At 37.9% G+C, this 21205-nt stretch overlaps 1 protein-coding gene across 2 annotated transcripts; it reads right to left on the bottom strand.

Moving 5' to 3' along the window:
- Positions 1 to 840: 840 nt before the first annotated feature.
- LOC122083740 (formin-like protein 18) lies at positions 841 to 18810 on the bottom strand. 2 transcript variants are annotated; one of them, XM_042651624.1, is made up of 18 exons: positions 18275 to 18808; positions 15477 to 16177; positions 13667 to 13888; positions 12038 to 13575; positions 11837 to 11963; positions 11632 to 11703; positions 11179 to 11277; positions 10606 to 10647; positions 9729 to 9809; positions 9595 to 9645; positions 9421 to 9502; positions 6574 to 6668; positions 4212 to 4283; positions 4005 to 4121; positions 2725 to 2793; positions 2545 to 2611; positions 1245 to 1730; positions 841 to 1123 (listed from the first exon to the last, which is right to left on the bottom strand). In XM_042651624.1, the coding sequence occupies exons 1-17, from the start codon at positions 18345 to 18347 to the stop codon at positions 1543 to 1545; spliced, it is 3696 nt and encodes a 1231-aa protein (XP_042507558.1). In that variant the 5' UTR covers positions 18348 to 18808; the 3' UTR covers positions 841 to 1123; positions 1245 to 1542. The 2 variants fall into 2 exon arrangements, with proteins under 2 accessions (XP_042507558.1, XP_042507559.1); XM_042651625.1 differs by lacking the exons at positions 841 to 1123; positions 1245 to 1730; positions 2545 to 2611; positions 2725 to 2793; positions 4005 to 4121 and having other exon boundaries at positions 9421 to 9497; positions 18275 to 18810.
- Between the last annotated feature and the right edge of the window lie 2395 nt (positions 18811 to 21205).

Below are 21205 nucleotides of genomic sequence, written 5' to 3'. Positions count from 1 at the left end.
AGTGTCTCAGTTGGACATGTTTGGTATCCCTCTCTCTCTCTCTCTCTCTCTCTCTCTCTCTCTCTCTTCTCTCTCTCTCTCTCAGGTTCAAATCCTCCACAATGAGTGACAATGAAAATCCAATGGCTGAGAGAACCCCAACACGCACCCAAACTGTTGAATTCTCACTGTTACTCACTGCCTCACCGCTTATTCCTCTCTCTCTCTCAACTTAAAATTTACAAACCTCAGTTGGACATGTAATGGTGGTTCCGGTGAAATGTCTCAGTTGGACGTGTTTGGTGAGAGAGAGAATGTTGTCCCCGGTGAAGTGTCTGCGTTGGACATCGACACTCTCTCTGAGTAATGCTTAAATTTTAACTAATAAGGACAATCTTATATTTTAATTTGCTTATACATAAAATAGGAGGCTTTTTAAGTCATCAGCAAACAAAAGTCACTTAAAAACTTTTCATTTAAAAGGATTTTGAAATCAGTAAATAGAGCATTGTCAAACAAGCCCTAAAGTTTTGACAATATAATTGTTTAAATTGCACTTGCTTTGTTTTTAGGTTATCTGATGATTTGATAGATTGACCATCGAATAGATTTATGAATCTCTGCAAAGCTAATACTGATAAGTCATCTGTTGAGTCTATCTGCAAGGGTGTCAAACTTTTGTACTTTTAAACCTGTATGATCACAGATGAGGATCTCGGTTTGATCTGAGAACTTTACCATAGATAAATGATGATGTAGATACATCCACCAAATTTGGCCCCAATGATACAAGTGTCCAAAAATGTAACATGACCAAAGGAATTAGCAAAAACCCTAGAAGCAACTGCTAACCAAAATGTATACCCAGAAAAGGAAAGGAAAATATTGATCTTAGCCAATTGAGAGAGATCAAGATGAAAATTTACATTCCTATAATTCAAAAAAAAAAATATACAAAGAATATTTAATTGCTAAAAGAATAAAGAGAAAATGTGAATCAAAGAGAAAATGTGAATCAAGGACAAAATGGAGGGGGGGAGGGGAAGAGACTTCCTATCTAGAGACATTTTTACATATGCTGGACTTGAGCATTGTACATCTTGCCCAATGAAATCTGAACAGGACTGCACCAACTCCCCATTCTCTGTACCAAAAGACAAAAAATCAAATATAGAAAATGGTGGAGAAACCATGTTCAACGTCCAGAATCACTCATAGCATGTCATAGGCAACAGAAAAAGGGAAACAGAGAAGAATGTAATTACCTTTGGTTGGGGTGGAGGGGGAGGGCGAGGGTTGAGAAGGTTTACTCTTTAAAATACTGGTTCAGCCCTCGTAAAATTTGCCGTTAATCATAAATATCACATCCATATCACTAGTGCCTTCCAACTTAGTTCACCAGGTCATCAGACATTTATTCCCCCTACCATCAAATAATATACTCTATACGGCCATGACTGTTTCCCCTTCCTCAGTTCTATGGCGTCTTTACTGACAATGATGGAGTGTAAATTCATCAAGAAGGGAAATTGCTCACGTTTATGAATAGATCATGGCCATCAATCATTTGATGTTGCCAGTTTCAATTGGAGTCCGCAACAAGCATTCTGGTTCCTTTTTTGCCGAACCAGCTTTCGTCTTCTCATTTTCTGCTTCCTTTTGCGCTCTCTTCTTTTCAATTTCAATCTGTTTACAGTTATCCTCGTGGGCCCGCCCAAACATCCTCACAAAGTTGAGTAGCGTAGAAACAACTGAAGTGGCACACAAGAAGAAAGCGTAGACTGAGAATTGACACATGCTTCAAAGAATGTAGAAAAATACAGCCCAAAAGGTGCACAGGGCTACAGTTTCAATTAGTAGCAAGGTAGACATTGCACCAGACACTCAAAAGGAAGATCTAGATGATGATTGGATTTATCATCAAAGATATTGCAGAATATTAACATTCAACAGTAACAATTCTGCCATTTTGGCAGGTCCATATTAGCAATGTCCACATAATCTAAAGACTTAAAACCAGCCAAATCCAATTCCTAGACACCTCAATCAGGTAAATCATTTTCCTGTTTTCCTTGGCTTCACCTCCAGAAAATTAGTATAAGGTTTTCAAAGGGATCTATGTTAATTATGCATGAAGCTAATTTATAATAGAAGTTCCTCCTAAAGTGCTTGAGGCTCCCGCCACTGCAGGGTTTGGGGAGTGTCATAATGTACGCAACCTTAACCCCTGCTTTGTGGAAAGGCTCCCAAAGTCTTCCCCATTTGAAAGTCAACAAGTGACTTAAAATCACCCTTTCCCAGCCTAGGTGGGCTAAGCTACATAACTCCTACACCGTTCTATTCTAACGTACATCTCCCGTACTAACACATATACCAACAATTTTCTTGATCAATACACACGTACGTACAAATCCTTCCTCACTACCTCACAGTCTCACACAAAGTGATGGTGTATGATTGGAAGCATGTGAAAGAATTATATTTATTAAGGCTTCTTCTCTGTCGCTCTTTTGGGTTCTAAATTCTAATAGCAGCTCAGATTGATCAAAAATAAGATTGAAATACCTTGCTCAAACGGGCAACGGGCTGGATCTTCTCCAAAATAAAGGGCCAATGCATCAGCATTTCTACCCTGAAAAAACATCCAACTCCTAAAATATGTTATGCAATGAATACAATACAAACATCATACAACATGGTTGGAAATTTCAAATTCCTCTCTTTAAGCCAAAAATAGCAGCGTACCACCCCAGAATATAGTGAAGCCAAAGACCTTACATCACCTTCAGCAACAAGAAGAAACTCCTTCAAAATCTGCAAAACAATAGCCTTTTGATCAAAATGGCCAAGTGGGAAAATACAGCATGCAAAGGGGCAGATAGTTTTCTCTTTTTTCTGCATGATCAAAGACGAAGGTTATAACTAAAAATAAAAGTAGTATCAAACATCTGAATTATGAAGCCAATTGGGAATATTCCCTTTTCACAATGACTGGGCCCCTTTGAAAAGGCCCAAAGTTTAAGGAGAAGCATTAAGAACTCTCATTTATCAATCTTGCCCTCTCAATACTTATTTAAGCTCTTCTAAAAGTGGGCAATAAATGAATGTGGTATTCAATGCCAGGGGGAAAATTGGTAAACTCAACAAAAACTCGTTACTTGATTTGAGACATGGGCAAAGAACTTGGGACCTCCAGAAATGTTAAGGACAGTCTTTGTGGGACAGAGGGAGTGACTAGTATCAAGCTGTAGTGGTACAGCAGCAAAATTAGCAAATAATTAGATAAGAGGGATTGGCTGTGGCCGCCTAAGCCCCAGGCTTTCAGCCAAGGCTCAAGGCTGGAAGCCAAAATTTTGGCCCTAAAAGAGGCGCACAGTTTTAGTTTTAGGAGGGTTAAAATTATTTTATGTCCAGACATAAAGTAATTTCAAAAAATTAAATAATGGGCCCGCCCTCAACATTAAATAAAATATAATCCTCCTAAAGCTAAAACTGCAGGCCTCCTTCAGGCCAAAAACATGGTCCTCCAGCCTTGAACCTCAGGACTTAGGCCACCACAGCCTATCCTTCTTACCCGGCTATTGGCTACTTCGGCTGCTGCATCATGTAGGTCCTTGGGTGCTTAGATGCCAATACCACTATACACCCAAATTCTGAAGTTTCCACTTGGAATTTGAGTTCCCAAATCCAGATGAATACAGTGCTCACCCTATTTAATTTATATCAATACAACTGAAACCCATCAGGTTAATCTTTCTCCAATTAACCATACACAATTGCCAAAGGAGATTACACAGTCAACCAATCAACATCTACAAATAAAATCACCTTTCAAATGCCACTAACTTATAAAGGTTCAAATGAAGAGTGCTCGTTTACAAAATCCGAAGAAGCAGTTGATGTCATGTTATACAAGCAATAGCCAATCAACAAGGTTGTAGGGGTTTACTGAGGGCCATCATCAACAATAGATAAATTCTCAATCAGGAGACATGCTAAGTACCCCATGGAAGAAAAGGATTTACCTCGCGAAAATTCTTTGATACAGGACCATCATTTACAGAGACAATTAATTCCTGTTCAACTTTCTCCAATCCTTTGCTAACGGCTTGCATCTCCTCCGCCAAATATTTCAATTGTATCTGTAAGGAAATAAGTTGAATCAGCAGAAGCTAACCGCATTGCCTATGATCCCATAAAAATCATCTCCAACCAAACACAACCAAGAATACCTTTGATGCGGCTTCCAAGCTCACAAGGTCTTGCTGAAAATCTAGAAGTTCTGGTAGTTTATCAGCAAGAACCTACAGTTAGGAAAAAAGGAAAAGGTGAAAAAAAAAAAAAAAAAAGTTGTACGGTTTCAATAATAACTTCCTATAGAGAGAATTATTAGGGAAGCTCCAAGTCCGACAATGATACAGAAACAGAACATCAATGATCTTAGAACAACATCATAGAAGTTACTAAATTCTTGATCATTTCTGGGGATTACTTCAGTAAAAGTAGAGTGAAACTGGAGTGGTTAGGATTGATATAGGGTGATCCCTTAGACTGATCAGTTTTTATGCCTAGGTTCAATCATAAATAGAGGAGAAATTGAAGAAAATATTGCACATAGAATCAGAACAAGGTGCAAGAAGTGGAGAAGTGCTTCTGGAGTGATACATGCAACAACACATTTCACTGAATCTCAAATAAAATTCTTACAGGACGGCTATAAGATCAGCAATGATGTATTGAGATGAATGTTAGAAAAAAAAAAAAGAAGTGGAGCCAAGAAATGAGGAAACTGAGAGGGACAAGTAACCAAAAAAAAAAAAGAAACGAACATGTTTGTAATTTAAAAGCCGTTGATGGAAGTCATTTGAGGAGGTCTGGCATGTATAAGAAACGCCATTGAATACAGTGTTAAGGAGGAATGTGGTACAGACTAGAGAAGCTAAAAGAACAAGAGGTAGACCAAAAATGACACGGTCCAAAGTTCCTAAGAAAGATATGCAGCGCGTTGCTTTAACAATGTATAAGGCTTACTTTAGTAAAGTTGGGTTGAGCTATCTCTTATCAATTTGAATTTATCATTAGCAGAAAAATGGCATTATATTATCTCTAGAAAGCACCTTACAGATACACACAAGCAGATGAGTAGATGACAAATATGCAAAACATACAGTATACATAAGTTGTAGTTGATTAAACTGTTTTAATTAGTATTAGAAAAACCTATTTTAATTTGACATAACTCCCAAACCCTAAATGCAAGGACCAAAAGAAATTAAATTCAAAAACATCATATCAGAAAGAAAACATAATGTGACCCATGGTAGGAAGAAATTACTGTCCTCCCATGTAATGAACAATTGTATTTTGACAACTGGATGACCTGTATAATAAGTTTTGTCAGAACAAGGTTACACCGAATGTCAATAGAAAATTTAAGTTGTCAGCTTTTCAATTTTCATCAGCCAAGTGTCTCTCTCAGGCATAAAAAAATTTGAACTTTTCATCCTTCAACTGCTGTGCAAGAAACAGAAAACCAACAATGTACTGAAGGAAACTGTGAGGATAAATTGGAAATTACCATTGGCATAATGGGGCATCACTTATTGGTGCATATGTCCCATATTTAAAGTAGATCATTTCCAGTTTCTACAGTTTTCTCAAGAGAGCATTGTTGTAGGCTCTTCTTCATTTTAGTTTTTGTCCAATGTTTTGGAGGGAAAAAAGTGCAGCTCCTTGATGCGGATCCAGGTTCCAAAAGTCGGAATCGGATAGCTTATGGGCCCACAATTAACAACTAAACCAGTTTTCAAAGAAGTAGGGGCATTCTTGTAAATTCAGCCACAACTCTAGCACTTACAAGAGATGGAAATAGATTACTAGGGTCAAACAGAAATAGAAAAGTAGAGGAGGGGGGTATTCTGGAATTACAATAGACTAGGGGAATATTAGAACACAGGTAAGAAAAGAGGGGGCTCACAGTAAATATAACTAATTAGACAAATAAGAGCACTCACGAAGCTTCTTCAACCTTGCGCCAAAACCAGTAACCAGGCAGATTCGATGGCTTTGCTGGAGCTCTCTCACACAAATTAAGTACAAGAAGCTTTTAAAGAGAATTTTGAAAGCATCACAGAAAGCAAGTACTTCATTAACTGGTTTGACAAATTAAGTACAAGAAGCTTTTAAGATGGATTTTGCATAACCAGACTTTAAATTCTCAAAGGAAATTAAGTTCTACTGCAGTTCCTTTTTACAATAAAACCAGAGGGGTATCACAGGGATTTCCACAAGCATCATGTAAATTGACATATCTTCATAGACAGGAACAGGAGCTAGGAATGTACAAATTACTCCATAGAGGTCCACAGAGATCCACAAACATGCCTACGTAACCACTCTAATAAATAATAACCAAATCTGGCTTTGGTTTATGACATATATACAAGTCAATTAAAACCCCCATTTAGTTGGGATAAGGCTGGATATGTTGCTGTATGAAGGTCAATTAAAACAAAAAGTTAGTGTATACGATGCTACAGTGCCCATCAACCAATCTGGAGAAAAAGTAATTGTCAAAATAAAAAAGATTTGTACCTTACAAAGATAATGCATCAGAGTCATTTTGTTATTCCTGGCACGTGTATCAGTAAGCTTAAGGAGGCTATCCAATCGAAATCCAATTGCAGAACCTACAGGCATTAAACAAACTTAGCACAAAGACAAAGCATGAAGAAATAAAATATTTGAGTACTAGAGGGTATAACATGGAAGTATGGAACAGAGATGTGAACCATAGTTGTCAGGCGTCGCCAAGGCGACAACTTGGCATCCGGGCGGTTTTCATGGGGCCTAGGCGACAGTCGTCTTATTGCATTGCATCTGGTTTTGTGTTTTGGCACTTAAACCAAATATCATTGAAGTAAATGTTTTTTATATTTCATGTACTTAAGATATTATTCATAAATAAGAAAATACCCCTATTTAAATCCAATAAAAATAGTTCAAAATTCAAATTCCAAAAGGATAAAAGTCAACCCCCCAGTCCAAGAACAAAAACTAGATCTCGGTTATAAGGGCGATTTTCAACTTTTAAATGTTGGGGTTTTTCTCAATTATGAAAATTCTATAAATCTTATCATGTTAAAACATTGTTAAAAACCAAAAGTCCGGTAAAATAATCTTTCATTTCAGGAGATTTTAATAGCATTCGCACACTTTAAAATAAGTTTTATCGGAACGTAACTTTGTCATTACAACTTAGATTTAAGTAATCTTAGACTCGTTGAAAAGCTGGTTTTATATCATACCCAATACAAAAAGTCTCATGTAAAAATAAAATCATTTGACCAGTCAAACTTATTATAGAACTAGAGCATTTATCTAAGTGTTAATTTTTTTATGACTTAATGCGACGATGTTGATTTTTAATGACCTGATATGGCTTAATGTTGATTTTTTATGATAAAAGTTATATATTAGAAAAGAGGGAAAATAAAAGATAACACTTGGTCGCCTTGTTCGCCTTAAGGTGGGGCACCTTCTCGCCAAAACGTTTAGACAGCCCTCCAGCGCCTTAGTTCGCCTTGTCGGCATGGCAACTATGATGTGAACATCCTAGCTCCAACAGCATGCACATGCTGTACATGACAGGGAATTTTCTGGCTTGTTTTCCAAGTTCAAAAATGTTGAAATTAATCTTTGACAAGAGGGTGAAAGTGCAACACAGTGTTGTTAAACATCTAGGTGAGCCTGGGCATTTCCCAGCAACAACACAGCCAAACTTTGGTCTGTGTTGCTTGGTTCGCTTCTAGACCTATTTTATATCAAAATGCAACAATAGATTTTCAAACATAAATCCCAGAGGGTAGAATAAGGGACCAAGCCCTGTCTTCCTTGATGACCATGGGCCATAGAGCCAACTTTGACAAGTTCCATCCCACAATGGTTAATTAGAGAATCCCATTTCATAACAGCAGTCTCAACCTATGGCAAGTCTGGCAACAGTAACAAGGGTATAGACCAAGGAGCTAAACCATATTCATCTCAACTGGGTATACAAACATGGCCATTGTATGCAATTACATAAATCAAACAAATATTTATAGAAATCCAAACAGGAAACCAACAAATTTTTTTTTTTTTTGGGTTTTTTGGGTGGTTGGGTGGGGGTGTAAAAGGAAACCAACAAATAATACATAAACAAAGTGACATTTGCCCTGGAAAAATGCCACCTTATCCCAAACATCCAATATAATAGCAAATGCACTTTTCGAGAAGTGCTTTGCTCTCTTACTAAAAAGGGTATAAATACACTACCAAACAGCCTGCAGACATCATTATAAGGAATCCAGGACATAACAATGGATCCAAGGATTCATCCTCAATTAGCCACACCACTTGTCAATATAAAACAGGCAAATAGTTAATTCGCCATCACCCTTCAACAGAATAGATTGGCTGAAGGGGATTGATTCTTCAGCCATCTTCTCCTTTAAGGTAATTCACAATTGTTCCCCTTTTCCGGACCCACCTTGAACCAGCACAAGACATGGCCAATCATTGTTTTGAGGGGCAATTGACATGCAGGCCAACATGGGACCAGCAGTGCATTCAGCTGATCACCCCGCATCAAGGAAAAGATACAACTAGTGAAGCAATAGCACTAGCATCAATAATTAGCCGTATGATTTTCATTCTAACTTTAAATCCTCTCTTCCTCTTTTTTTCCACATGAGATTTGTTCTTTTTCTTTTATTTTTTATTTTTTTTTATTTTTTCTTTTTTTTTATTATTATATGAGTTTAAACCAAATCGTCTGGAATGATAGGATTTTCATGGTGGCCTACATTATACTACTAAGCAGAATTTTTAATTTGGGAGAACTTTATTTGTATTTTCTCCAACCTTCTTTAGTTTTCTGCATCCACCAGTTAACTCTCTACTTGTTCACTTCTTCTCCACTGAGTCACTGACTTCCTTAATCAATTCCAACTACAGTCCACTTAGATTTTTCAGTCACCTAAACCCTATTCGTCAACCCTAGCCAAATCACAGAGTCATACTCGAGATAGACCTAGGTTTGAGTTCACAAACAAGATATTTTATAGTTCACAAACAGCATATTTTATAGGATTTTTCAGCTGATCATCCCATCTACAATTCATTGAAACTACTACTACTCCTCACCATAAAGCCGACTTACACTTCAATGTCCTATTCTCGCCATTCTGCAAGTCTTTGAGCCATTTGCAGCTCAATATTGCAAACGAGAGAAAGAACAATTTCATCGTCGTGGTGATCCTCAGGTTAGGGCATTAACAACCCACCAGTATTTTTTTTGTTCTTTGGGGGGGGGGGGTCACGAGGGATTAAAATGTGTCCAGATTCAAATGTGCATGATAATAATTACAAAGATTCTAGACCAATTAACTGCTAACTCACCCCTTGCAGTACCCTGGTTCAGTGCATTTCCCAGTTGAAGAATTGTTTGCATGATTCTCTTCAATTTGATAGAGCCCCTGATCTGATAAACATATCAGTCCCAATAGTTTATGAGATATCAATAATAACAGAAACATCTGAAATGATGAACTGTAGAAAAGGGGGAAAACTTGCCTCTTCCGCTGCAGAATTGACAATGTTCAAATTTTTTCGAAGGTCAGAAACCTGGAAAACATGCAAGATAGCAGATTAGTGAGATAAGCACAACAATATGCACCCAACATAATAACGAAACACTACACACTGACCTGGGAACGGAACTGTATCTTAAATGAGAAAACTCTGAGTTTAGATTCCACCCGTGGTACTTTCATCAACTCTAAAAAGAACTGTCACAAAAGCGCATAGTGTCAATTGATGTCTAACAAGTTCTAAGAACCTGGGATTGGCCTTCATTGATTCCGGAAACTGTCAGAATCGGCCGGAACCCTAGAAATTGGAATCAGGAAGAAGCAAAAATTTCCAAAACCTTTGATATTTTGGAGTTTTTTATTCAATAAACTTGGGGATATGCTACAAGAGGTAAGTTTCGTTGATTTTCCACTATTTTACTAAGAGAAGGAAACAATGGGCAAGAATGAAGATCAAACATGAAAAATGGGCGATTTAAAAGAGTGTTGCAGGATTCAGCTGGAATCAGGATTGGCCTCAAGACGATTTCGATTCAAATCAGCTGATTGACCTGATTCAACTCTTGATTCCTTGAACTATGATGTTCAAGCAAAAGAAGTAAGATATTAATGAATTTATATATATATATATATATCAAACAATGTAGAAATGGAATTTCTGTGAATCTACATGTAGTTTAATGTTTTGAACTATGAACGTCAGAAACCAACAAGGGACAACTACTCAGTTGAGTGGTCATTAGTCAATTCCAGCCACAACAGACTGAAGAAATCTTTGATCTAATTTACAATTAATAATTACCAAACCCCTTTCTTTTCTCTTCCATTTTCATTCTTCTTTTACACCCCCCCCAACATCCCCTGAGTTCAGGAAGCCAGCATCTTCAAAAAGAAGTTAGGACTCACCAATTCATAGACACAGACGTGTCATTCCTACCTAAAGAACAACTAAGAGATGAAAAGAGAAAGAAAAGGAAGCAGTAAGTCCACTAACCTGTTCACATTTCCCTAAGTTTTCTTTGTCTCCGTTGTAGCCCTGAGAATGGAAGTATTAATACATTATAAGTAGAAAGGAGTAAGAGATTATAATTGCCCAAAATACCTAGCTATTTAATCTAGATCAAAAGAATAAATGAAATAATGGGCAGACAGTACAGAAACAGTGAAACTTCCACAAACTGTTGTCTATACATAAGTATATCCAAAATGTATTAGCAGTAGTAGTAGTAATAAGTAACACTTGTTAAAGTTACTGTTTAGTTGTTATGGTACCAAGAGCAAGGAAACCAGTACCTGTGAAATTATAGAAGAGGAGAAGAAGAAACAAGCTCACGGTTTGTCTTAATGACCTAACCGTAAGCCCCACGCCCTTATATTAATCCAAATAGTGATATTACAAACTTAATGTCATGGACTTACGTGTATTTGCACATAAGCCCCTAATAAGAAAATAGCATTATATAAACTCCCATACAATAGACCGAAAATAATAGACAATAACTTTAACAACAATCACAATAGTAATAACAATGAAATACAACTGATAAGTCAACAAATTCCTCCCCACCTTAAGTAGTTCCATGTCCTCTTTTGTTGGACAAAACTTAATGAGGTTATCAACCTGATCAACATCTAATGCTGAGTCATCCAATGCAAGCACTGAACTCTGTAAAACATCCATAAATTGGCAAGAGTGAGGGGAACCATCAAATACCATCCCAGCTACAAAAGACAGAAAGTGCAAGAACAATTAAGCAGAAAGGAGATAAAGACAACAAACGACCAATCATAGAAGTTAAAGAAAGACAATCCATTACATTTGTCTTTTTTTTTTTTTTTTTTTTTGGGAGAATAACTATTCATTACTTTCACAACTGTAATTGTCACCTTTACTTTAAACAAATCCCAATCCAAACTAAAATGGTTACTTAACTAAACTAAGCTGTACCAAATCTACTCAAGAAAATAAATGAATAAGCAGAAGCACAGGTTTGGAGGTGGAAAAAATCTATTTTCTTACCACCAAATCAGGCAGCGGCATCTTAACCTTTGAAAGCATGATTTCACAATTATAAGCTCTTCGTAGTTCAATCTGAAACAAACAGTAGATAGGGACTTGAATAAATGAAAACAGAATTCATTCTGCCAATAAGAATTATTTATCACCAAGATAAGACAGAGAAATAAGAATAAGAAACAGAGAGAATAAAAAATGACTCAATTACCAGTTGGACTTTGTCAGATTTAGGTCCAGAGGCTCGCTTGGATTTCTCGCTTGAGCCTCCACGCTCAGAGTTTGGAACTGCTGCGGAGAAGAGATTTTCTAGTTCTGACATATCAATCTCTGGAGCCCTATCATAGAGAAAATAATTTTTCATGAGTCTTAAAATGAAAAAGAACATAAACATTGAGTAAAGAACACATACTTGACAGCTTCACCAGATTTTTGAGCCTCCTCCCATAAACTTCCTTGCATTGCTCGTGTTAACTTCAACCAATGATATGGCCTTAGGGAAGCCTTTTTGGATTGATTCCTAAGACTTGTATTACGTGATAGACTTCGACCCTTTGCACCAAATGGAGCATTAGGAGGTGGTCCAGGAGGTGCACTGGTTCTCTGAATACCTGCAGGAGGAGGGGGCACAGGTGGAACATGAGAAAAATTCTGAGATGCAGTGACAGGACCCTTTGATGCAAAACCTGGAGGAGGTGGTGGTAGTGGCACTGAAAATGTAACAGTAGATCCTGGGACAACCGCAGATTGTAAAGGAGGTGGAGGAGGAGGAGGAGGGCCAGCTGTAACAGCTCCTTTCATAGGTGGGGGTGGTGGAGAGACAGCAGACGTCTTCATAGGTGGAGGTGGAGGTGGAGGTGGAGGTGCAGGAGTAGCAGCTGGATTTTTTGTAGGTAGAGCTGGTGGAGGAGGAGGAGGAGGTGAGGGTGGAGAGGGAGTTGAGGAAGCAGTCACAGGTCGTAAATGAGGAGGAGGGAGGGAAGAAATTGATGATGAATTGTTAACAATAGCACCTGATAACTGGGTTACAGATGGAGGACAAACAAGATTAGCATCTGAGTTAGCTATGGCAGATGATGTCCCTAAAGAGGAAGGGGGTGGAGGTGGGGAAGGAGGAACTGATGACCGACCTCTACCCACCGAAGAGGTTACAGGATGCTGTGCTTCTAAATCTGATGGTTGACAAGATGGTGGAGGGGCAGTTGCAGAAATTTTGCTCGAACCCATTGAAGTAGGCCTTGGTGGGGGAGGTGGCGGAAATGGTGGTGGAGCTGGTGGTGAATTCGAAAAATCACAGAGCTCCGTAGGTTTAGGCAAATGTGAAGTGGGAATTGAAGGAGCTGGGGAAGGTGGAGATGTTATCCACAGATTGGTGCCTTCTGCACTTCCACAAGTAGCATGATCATGCAAGAGAGTCGTAATGCCAAGAGCTGAAGGTGCACTATGATATCTTGACATAGGAACTGGTGACCCTTGCAGAGAGTTGGAAGACGAAACTGAATTAGAAACAGAAGTCTGTGGGATTCGTTGTGATATGATCTTAGATTGAGCAGGCCGTTGAAGAGCAACCTGTGGGTCCTGTGGCTGAACCTTCTTCTTAATTGAACATGGATCTGTAGATGGTTTGACAGAGGGCATGGATTGTTTCTCCAATGCCATGGATGTGGGGCTCTTGATGTTATTTTCTGCCACCAAAGGCTTCAGTTTCTCACGAAATTTATGAGGACTTGATTGCATGTCGATTACAGCCTTCTCTTGAAGAATATGTGATACAGTTAAGTGCTGAAGCACATTTAGGGCTACATCTGCCTTTGAATCTGACCAATCTACACTGTTAAAGATCTCTTGAACCTTAGCAAATGCTTCAATGGGAAGGCCATCCTTCTCCTCAACACCAGGCAAATCCACTGTAATCAGTGAAGCAGCAGCATCCATTTCTGAGAAAAGAACCTTCACCAAGACAAAGAGTATAACATGCTTGATATCAGGAATAAACTAGTGGAAAACTGAACCCATCGCAGAGAGGGAAAGAGATAAATACCTCTGCTCTGAAGTCCTTAGGAAACCTGTCCTTGGCATCCCATAAGACGTCAATTTCATCACGATTAAGCATCAAGATATTTGATCTAATAAAGGCAGTGTTAAACATGACACGAAACATCATCACTTCACGTTCTAGATCTTCCTCCAAACTAATACACTCAACAACAACATCACCTTGAATATGACAATTGATGTCAATTTTAACTAGTTCACAGTCTGCCTGCAACAGAAGGTAATAGAGAGACACAATTCAGCTTGCGCAAAAAGATGGCAACTCTTCAAAAAATACTTCATGCCCAAGAGTGTCCATCAGAGAGCAGGAGCTGGTTTTTGATATAAAGAAATGCCAGTCACAAGGGCCTAGTGTTAATGGGCATTTTAAACATGAATCATTAACTCAACAAAGCCTTATGGATCCTATATTGCCATTCAAATCTATTTAAAACCAAACTCGTCCTTTCAAACATGAGTGTCAAAAGAAAAAAGAATCAAATAATTAATTAACCGAAGTAACCACTTCTCTACTTGTTTTATGATCAAAAGCCCAGCCCAGAAAACAGGAACATATTGCCACATTTCTCTTTCTCTACCATTCCTCAAAACAAAAAATGTAGTGTTTCTTTAGTCACAGTTTGCCAGCCCTACCGAGGACATCTATCCGAGCCAAAGTTGGCCCCAATGGTCTAGACTCTGCTGATATGGTTCACAATATTGCTTCCAACAGCTGGAATGAACAACATGACCAGTACAAGTTGGGAGAAAATAACATGTAAACCCCAGACCCGAATCTGTTCCATGTGCAGGGGAGAGGTATTAAGGACAGCCTGATCTTGAATTATGCCAACATAAACCTTCCTTTGCCAAGAGTAATAAAATAAGACAAGTTTAAGGGAAAGCATAAACTGTACAAACTAGAAAAACACTGGAAATCTTCTTTTTTTTCCTTCTTTTTCTTTTTTGGTTGGAGTGTGGAAGGGACTAGGGAGCAGATGAAATGATGAGAAGTACCCTAGTTAAGGTAAGTGAAAAGGAAAGAGGAATGAGAGGCTAATTCAAACAGATAAAATCAAAAACTACAAGACGGCAAAACACATAAAACTCACAAAAAAATTAAAAAGAAAGATTCAGAGCCCCATCCTCATCTCATTTCTCAATAATATAACTCCAGTGCTTCACAAAAAACAAACCCACTTGATACACTTAAAAGGAAGAAGATTACAAGAACAACACAACCCGAAGAATTTTCCAGGCTATTTCACCCTTACATGTTTATGCATGTATTCTAAAAGATTCTCAATGTCCTTGAAACTTGATAGGTAGAATATACCCTCCACCAGTAACATTAACTGTTCCTGGTCATTTTTCTGTTTGGGAGAACTTATATAGCACAATTTGGGTATCTTCTGAAAGAACCATATCACCAAATGACACCAGCAGTCATTTAGAATAGCCTCAACAATTTCCACTGGTCTGCCCAAACAACATGAAAGAGAAATATGAACTTAAGCATCTGACATTTCTTGTTATTTAATAACAAAAGAACTTGAAGAAAGAAAGGTCCAACTCCAATGAAGACGTCCACAATTAAAACTAAAAATATGTAGACTCATTCTTGAATAGAGGAATTCAGATGTCATTACCATTTCTAACAGTTAGAAAATGAAAATGGATAATCATATCTCAGGCACAAAGAAAAAGGCTAAAATGGATTTTCTTTCTAGGACAACATAAACAAGGAAAACTAAAAATAAAGGGACAGAGAAAAAGAAACACTGGAAATAAACTAATGAAAGAGAATTTAGCATCACCTGCTTGTAAAGACGGACAAGTTTGCTTTTTTTGGGTGTAGAGAACAGAACTTTAGGAGTCCGATCAGTAGAGATGAATGGATCCTGTCCATATATTCGAAATATTGGCCTGCAACCTCCCTCTCCATCAAAATTAGGCATTATTCTCAGAATTATACAATCCAATGTCAGTGCCCTGTCCAAAGGAGGCCATTCTGAAGCTACATTCCTCCTTGAGACATAATGAAGATATCTCATCTGTGATGGTAATGGATTAAGTGGTGAAAGCAATTTCAGAAGCTCACAGGGTGCTTGTTTGTAAACCATGTCTAAGGTTCTCTGCTCCCCAGTATACTGTTTCCTATAAATCAAAAGTGCAGCCAGCATGAATGCCAACACTGGCCATCCACCTCGTTCACAGTGCATTAACAGCACATTATTTGGTGCAAGAGAAAGCCAGCTTTCACTAGATCTCAGAAAATGATGGATCACCTCCATTGTGAGTAACGGACAACCTTCATAATGACGGGGATAGTCCATTACAGTCATATCATACTCGGACAAAATGTTGGCAAGCTGGCTTTGCCTATCTCCCTCTCGGAAGTTGAATACCATAAACGAAGCATCGGGCAAGTGGTCATGAAGTTGTCCAACTATGCCTTCCATGTACACTTTATAGTCATCATCTTCCAAAACATCCGTGCAAAAGCAACAATCGAACACTGTATGTGGAAGAAAAGTTGAACCACAAATCATATAAATGAATACTTTTGCTTAACCCAATTCAAACTAACTAATGGTTTCACTTGTTATGGGCCAAACTAAATAAATGTTAAGTGATCATAACAGACAATTAAGCATGCAGATGACAAACCACTTATTCTCAATTGAAACCAGAACATCATAACATACGAATAAGTTTAGGCCAAAAACAAATAAACAATATGAATGGATCAAAAGGGGATTCTCTGACATGGTTAGAAAATAAAAACTAACACTTCTTGATAATATACAATGCAACCAAACCTTACTCAATTATCATGGTATCAAACATAAGATACCTTTATGTATCTTACAAAGGAACTTGGGAAGAGAATGACCAAGTATTAAGACGTGGAACCATCAAAGATAAATTTGTTTTTCACCAAAAATAATCTATTCTATCTTCATACAAAGGCAATCAATGGAGAAAATCAAAGATAACAAGTAAGATCTTCCACTGGTCTACACTAACTTGGAAAAAAGATCCAGACCCAGGTTTTTCCCTAGAGATATGATGAGGTGGATTCAGGGAGAACAAGATATGTCACACAGATAAGTTGATGTAATTAAGGGATGTTAGTGGAAGCAGAGCTTAAGAACAATACATAGAAAGTCATGCGAGTACAATTCTCTGCATAAGACAAGAAAGAAAACATCATTGCTAAAACACCTAAACAACCCAAGGCAATAGCCAACACAATGACCAACTTCATGGTTAGTACAACTGTATTTATATAGCAACCCAATTTGATCGGCAGGTTCTATCCCAAAAATACACCACTATCATCACCCAACACCCAAATCACTTGCCTACATCCAATGCATCCACATAACTATAGCTTGCCGGGGCTTCCCAGACAGTTAAGCTGCCAATACCCTATATAAGAGATTCTTCACATTGGTCAAGGAAGACTTTTCAAAAGCATATAAAAGAGGGAGGTCCTTTCACATATATGCCAGGGGAGATTTAAATAAATACTTTCCTTATCTGTTGGAAAAGTGATATAAAAGTTCAATTCAACATTTTATAGTTAACATGTTTTGGAGTTCTCTGCTGCATGCCTGCATTGAGCATGGCAAAGAAGATTTTTGTTGGCCTATGTCTGTTGTACAATCTCAGGGGAACATTGACAGCATATAAATATAGGTAACTTATTTTAGCTATGATAAGGTACATTGTGCTTCAGTTAATTATCAATTAGATTTGAACTTACATTTGCTTTCCTCTTTATTTATATACTTCAGAAGTAAATGTTGTGAAAGAGGTCATCATCATACTGACTTGTAGTCCTCAGTCTAATACCGTCAACCAACAATATACACATTAAACAAATATTCCTGTGAAAGAGGTCCCCATCAACTGCAGTTGGTCACCAACTGCAGCACGGGATTGGAAAGTCGTAATCAATTGCGGCACAAAGTTGAAACACAGCCTTCTACAGTCAACAAGTAACGCAACCAACCGTGGACTGTGCAGATCATGGTAGCTATCTACAGCCTACCACGGACAATCGATGTCGTTACATATAGTTATTATTCGTAGAAATATGTTATGTCGAAAATCCTATAAAAGGGGATACTCTGTAATATGAAATCATCTCAGTTCATGCAGTTATAACGTGTAACGTAGTTGATTCTAATTTCATTATAGATTTTCCAGTTTCCTTCCTTTAAACTCTTCATCATGTTCACAGCCAAAATCAATAAATATTCAAGTAACCCTATACTAAAAGCCAGACCAAGTGAATGGGACTATGGCTAATTCAGTCTTAATAACACATAAAATCAATTCATCCAATGTAAAAAAAATAATTTAAATTATCAAAATTACAATTAAGAAAGCAGATATCATCCAAATTACAATTAGGAAAGCATATTCTTTCGAAAACTTTCTCCACTTGACACCCAGAAGAAAAAAAAAAAACCACTACCATCAGACATTCAGACCCATATGAAACAAACGTAAATAAGTTCCGAGATTGGACCGAAGTGAGCACATGAGCCCCAAAAGCCAACTCCTAGGTAAAGCCACCAAAACTGAACCAATTATAACGTACCAAAAACTCCTTCAGAGATCTCCAGAAGTCCTTCAGGAGGTTTCCTGTAGAAGAATCTACGAAACAACGCCATGCCAAAAGAGATCTAAGGATCCACCGAACCGAAACCCTAGCAAGTGAAACAAAGAAGCGACAGCTCCAATGGTGACCACATTAAAACATCAAAATCCGAACTCAATCAACAGTCGCCACTCAGAAGAGATCGATGTGAAAAAAAAAACACTCGAATGAATAGAATCATCACAGAAGGGAGCATGAATTCAGAAACCATAGCGAAGACGAAACGAAATGGATTTGGCAGCAGCTTTACGAGATTGTTTTCTCGCTTTTTCTCTCGTTTATACTTCCCCTCTGGTTTCTTTCTTCACACATTTCTTCCTCTCCTCTATTTTCTGAGCAGACTTCGCTTTCGATTGGAGCAATGAATAAGAGAGATAGCTTCGTTTAATCTGGATCTGAGGATCAGCTCTCAGTTTTGTCTTCTCTCTCTATCTCTCTATCTCTCTATCTTTACGTGCAGGTGTTCGTTGATAAATGAAAGCGAATGATGATGATGTCTTATTTTCCCTCGCTCTCCACCAAGAGTTCAGATAGCTACTCAGTAGCTTGGCACGTGTGCTATCGCCACGACGACAGAGTGGGGCCCACTCGATAAGGTCGCTTCCATCATTCTACTCTGCTAGTCTAGAATCTCTAGATCGCCTCTTCAAGATACACAACAATTCCTAGGGCTGACGTATCTTATCTGAGCTACACTTTATCCACGTCAGAAACTTGGCCCACTTCACTTGTCAGCAAGAACCATCGGATTGAGATCTGACTAACATCTGTACTTTTGAGGATGATTTCCTGATACTGGAATCCACTGAGTGGGCCCTAATGTGAGGTATCGTTTTTGAGCCGTTGGATTGGTGTCGAAAAGTGTGAAGTTGGGGTTGAAAGTGGTGTTTCAGGTGAACGAATCAAAAATCCCAAACAGAATATATTCCATATTCGAATTAAACAACTAATTAATTAATGATTAAATTAGTACGGATTAGGATTAGGCATGCATACAAAGATTTCTTCGTTTTTCTTGTCGTGTGGGCTCCCGAAAGATTACCTTTTATTTTATATCGAACCAAAAGGCCTTAGAGTGCACATTATCCATACCCCCATTTCTCTGTTCCAATTTTCTTATCGAACTTTTCAACTATTCCCTAGTTTTTAGATTTCTTCACATCTAAGGTACTAATGGGGGCACGGTACCTCAGCTACCCAATGTTGAATAAAAGGACCCTTGTGGCATCTAAGGTCTCAAAAGTGACATTTGGGGTATTTTGTGAACTTTATTCTTAACAAATTATACATATATTTTCTATTTTACCCCTCCACCTCCATCTCACCCTCCGCCCCCATTGCAGCCATCGCCACCTCGTTTGCGCAACCCACACCTAATCAAGTAATCCTACCCTCTCCCTCTCCACAACATCATATCCATCCCAAGGTCGGTAGTCTTAGTATTGAGATAGTTCTATATTAGTTATGTGATTCAACTATCTTGAATAAAATCACAAGAGGTTTCCATCGATGATAAATTCCTTACCGACCCACAAAGACAAAGTCACAAGAGGTCTACATGTAAAGGGGAGTATTGAGATAATCCCACATCGGTGGATGACTCGACTATCTTGTATAAGCACCACAAGAAGCCACCCATTTAAAGCCAATTGATTATAAAATGAAAGCGTTGGGATCAATCTCCATTGATACTGGTCCAAATCGTCTGGATCTAATTGTATTAATAGATCAATGTCAGATCTATCAAGATGTGGGATTAGTCTTGATCAATATCGATCCTACTTAGAACCCTCTATCGAAATCTAGTCCCATCCACCTATGCATAAGTCATCTCACCCTCGACACTGCTCTCCCTTACCTGTTTAGACCAACATGTGAAATCATACTCTCGTCACTCAAATTCTTGACAATGACTAATTTCTTTTCGAAATAATTTCTATTATTTTCTTTCTCATCGAATTGAATATGTCATTCCACCATCACACATCAAAAATTCTTTCATTTTTCCTTGTCATCATTGCTTTGAGTTGACTTCTTTATCAAAGCTCGACTTCCCGACATGGATTTAGGTATTAGTGTCAGTCGGCGACCTATATCGATATGATATCAATCTTGAATGGCTGTATTGGTTGGATCAATCAATCTTACCATTGCTTTCATAAATAAATAAATAAATAATATTTATATATATAATTATTATTTTCTTATGTTTTTACCTATGTTCCTATACATATGCCCAATCCTAGATCAATCTCAAACAACATTAATATAATATGGTTAATCCAGTACAATACGGCTGATATGGCCAATCCGATACTGATACCTAAAACTATGCTTCTAGGTGATGTTTGAACAACCTATGTCATTGGAACTTATGTTTCTATATTTTCTCTTCCGCAAGCCACCTCTCAAACAACTTTTATGGGGATGTTCTAATGGTTTTCAACAACACAAGATTATCTTATTTCATCGAGCTCTAGTAAACATTCTATCATTATAGTCTAATACTTTGTCATCTTTGGAAGGAATCAAATCATGGGATTCATATTGATTTTCATTCCATGCTTTCATATAAAAACACCCTTTTGTTAAATAGGATTTCAGTGATGTCCACTAGATGATTGCCCTATGGTTACAAAAGAGGAAACCAATTAAGAGAAACAGTTTAAGAAGAGGATTAATTACGCATTATTTGGTAACCATGTTCCTTGTAAGGATGAACCCTATTCGCATACAGAGAAAGAGCAATTAAGACACCATATTCAAACTCTGTTTTATGAGTTGCCACCACAAAAAGCTCTGGCATCCAATTAACATGTCTTAAGGAGTTTCTTCCAGCAACAAGGGAATAGTTAGAGGTGGGGTGAGGGG

This window comes from Macadamia integrifolia, chromosome 7 (assembly GCF_013358625.1).
Source record: "Macadamia integrifolia cultivar HAES 741 chromosome 7, SCU_Mint_v3, whole genome shotgun sequence".
In the NCBI taxonomy this organism is placed as follows: Eukaryota; Viridiplantae; Streptophyta; class Magnoliopsida; order Proteales; family Proteaceae; genus Macadamia; species Macadamia integrifolia.
This window is presented reverse-complemented; position numbering and strand designations above follow the sequence as displayed.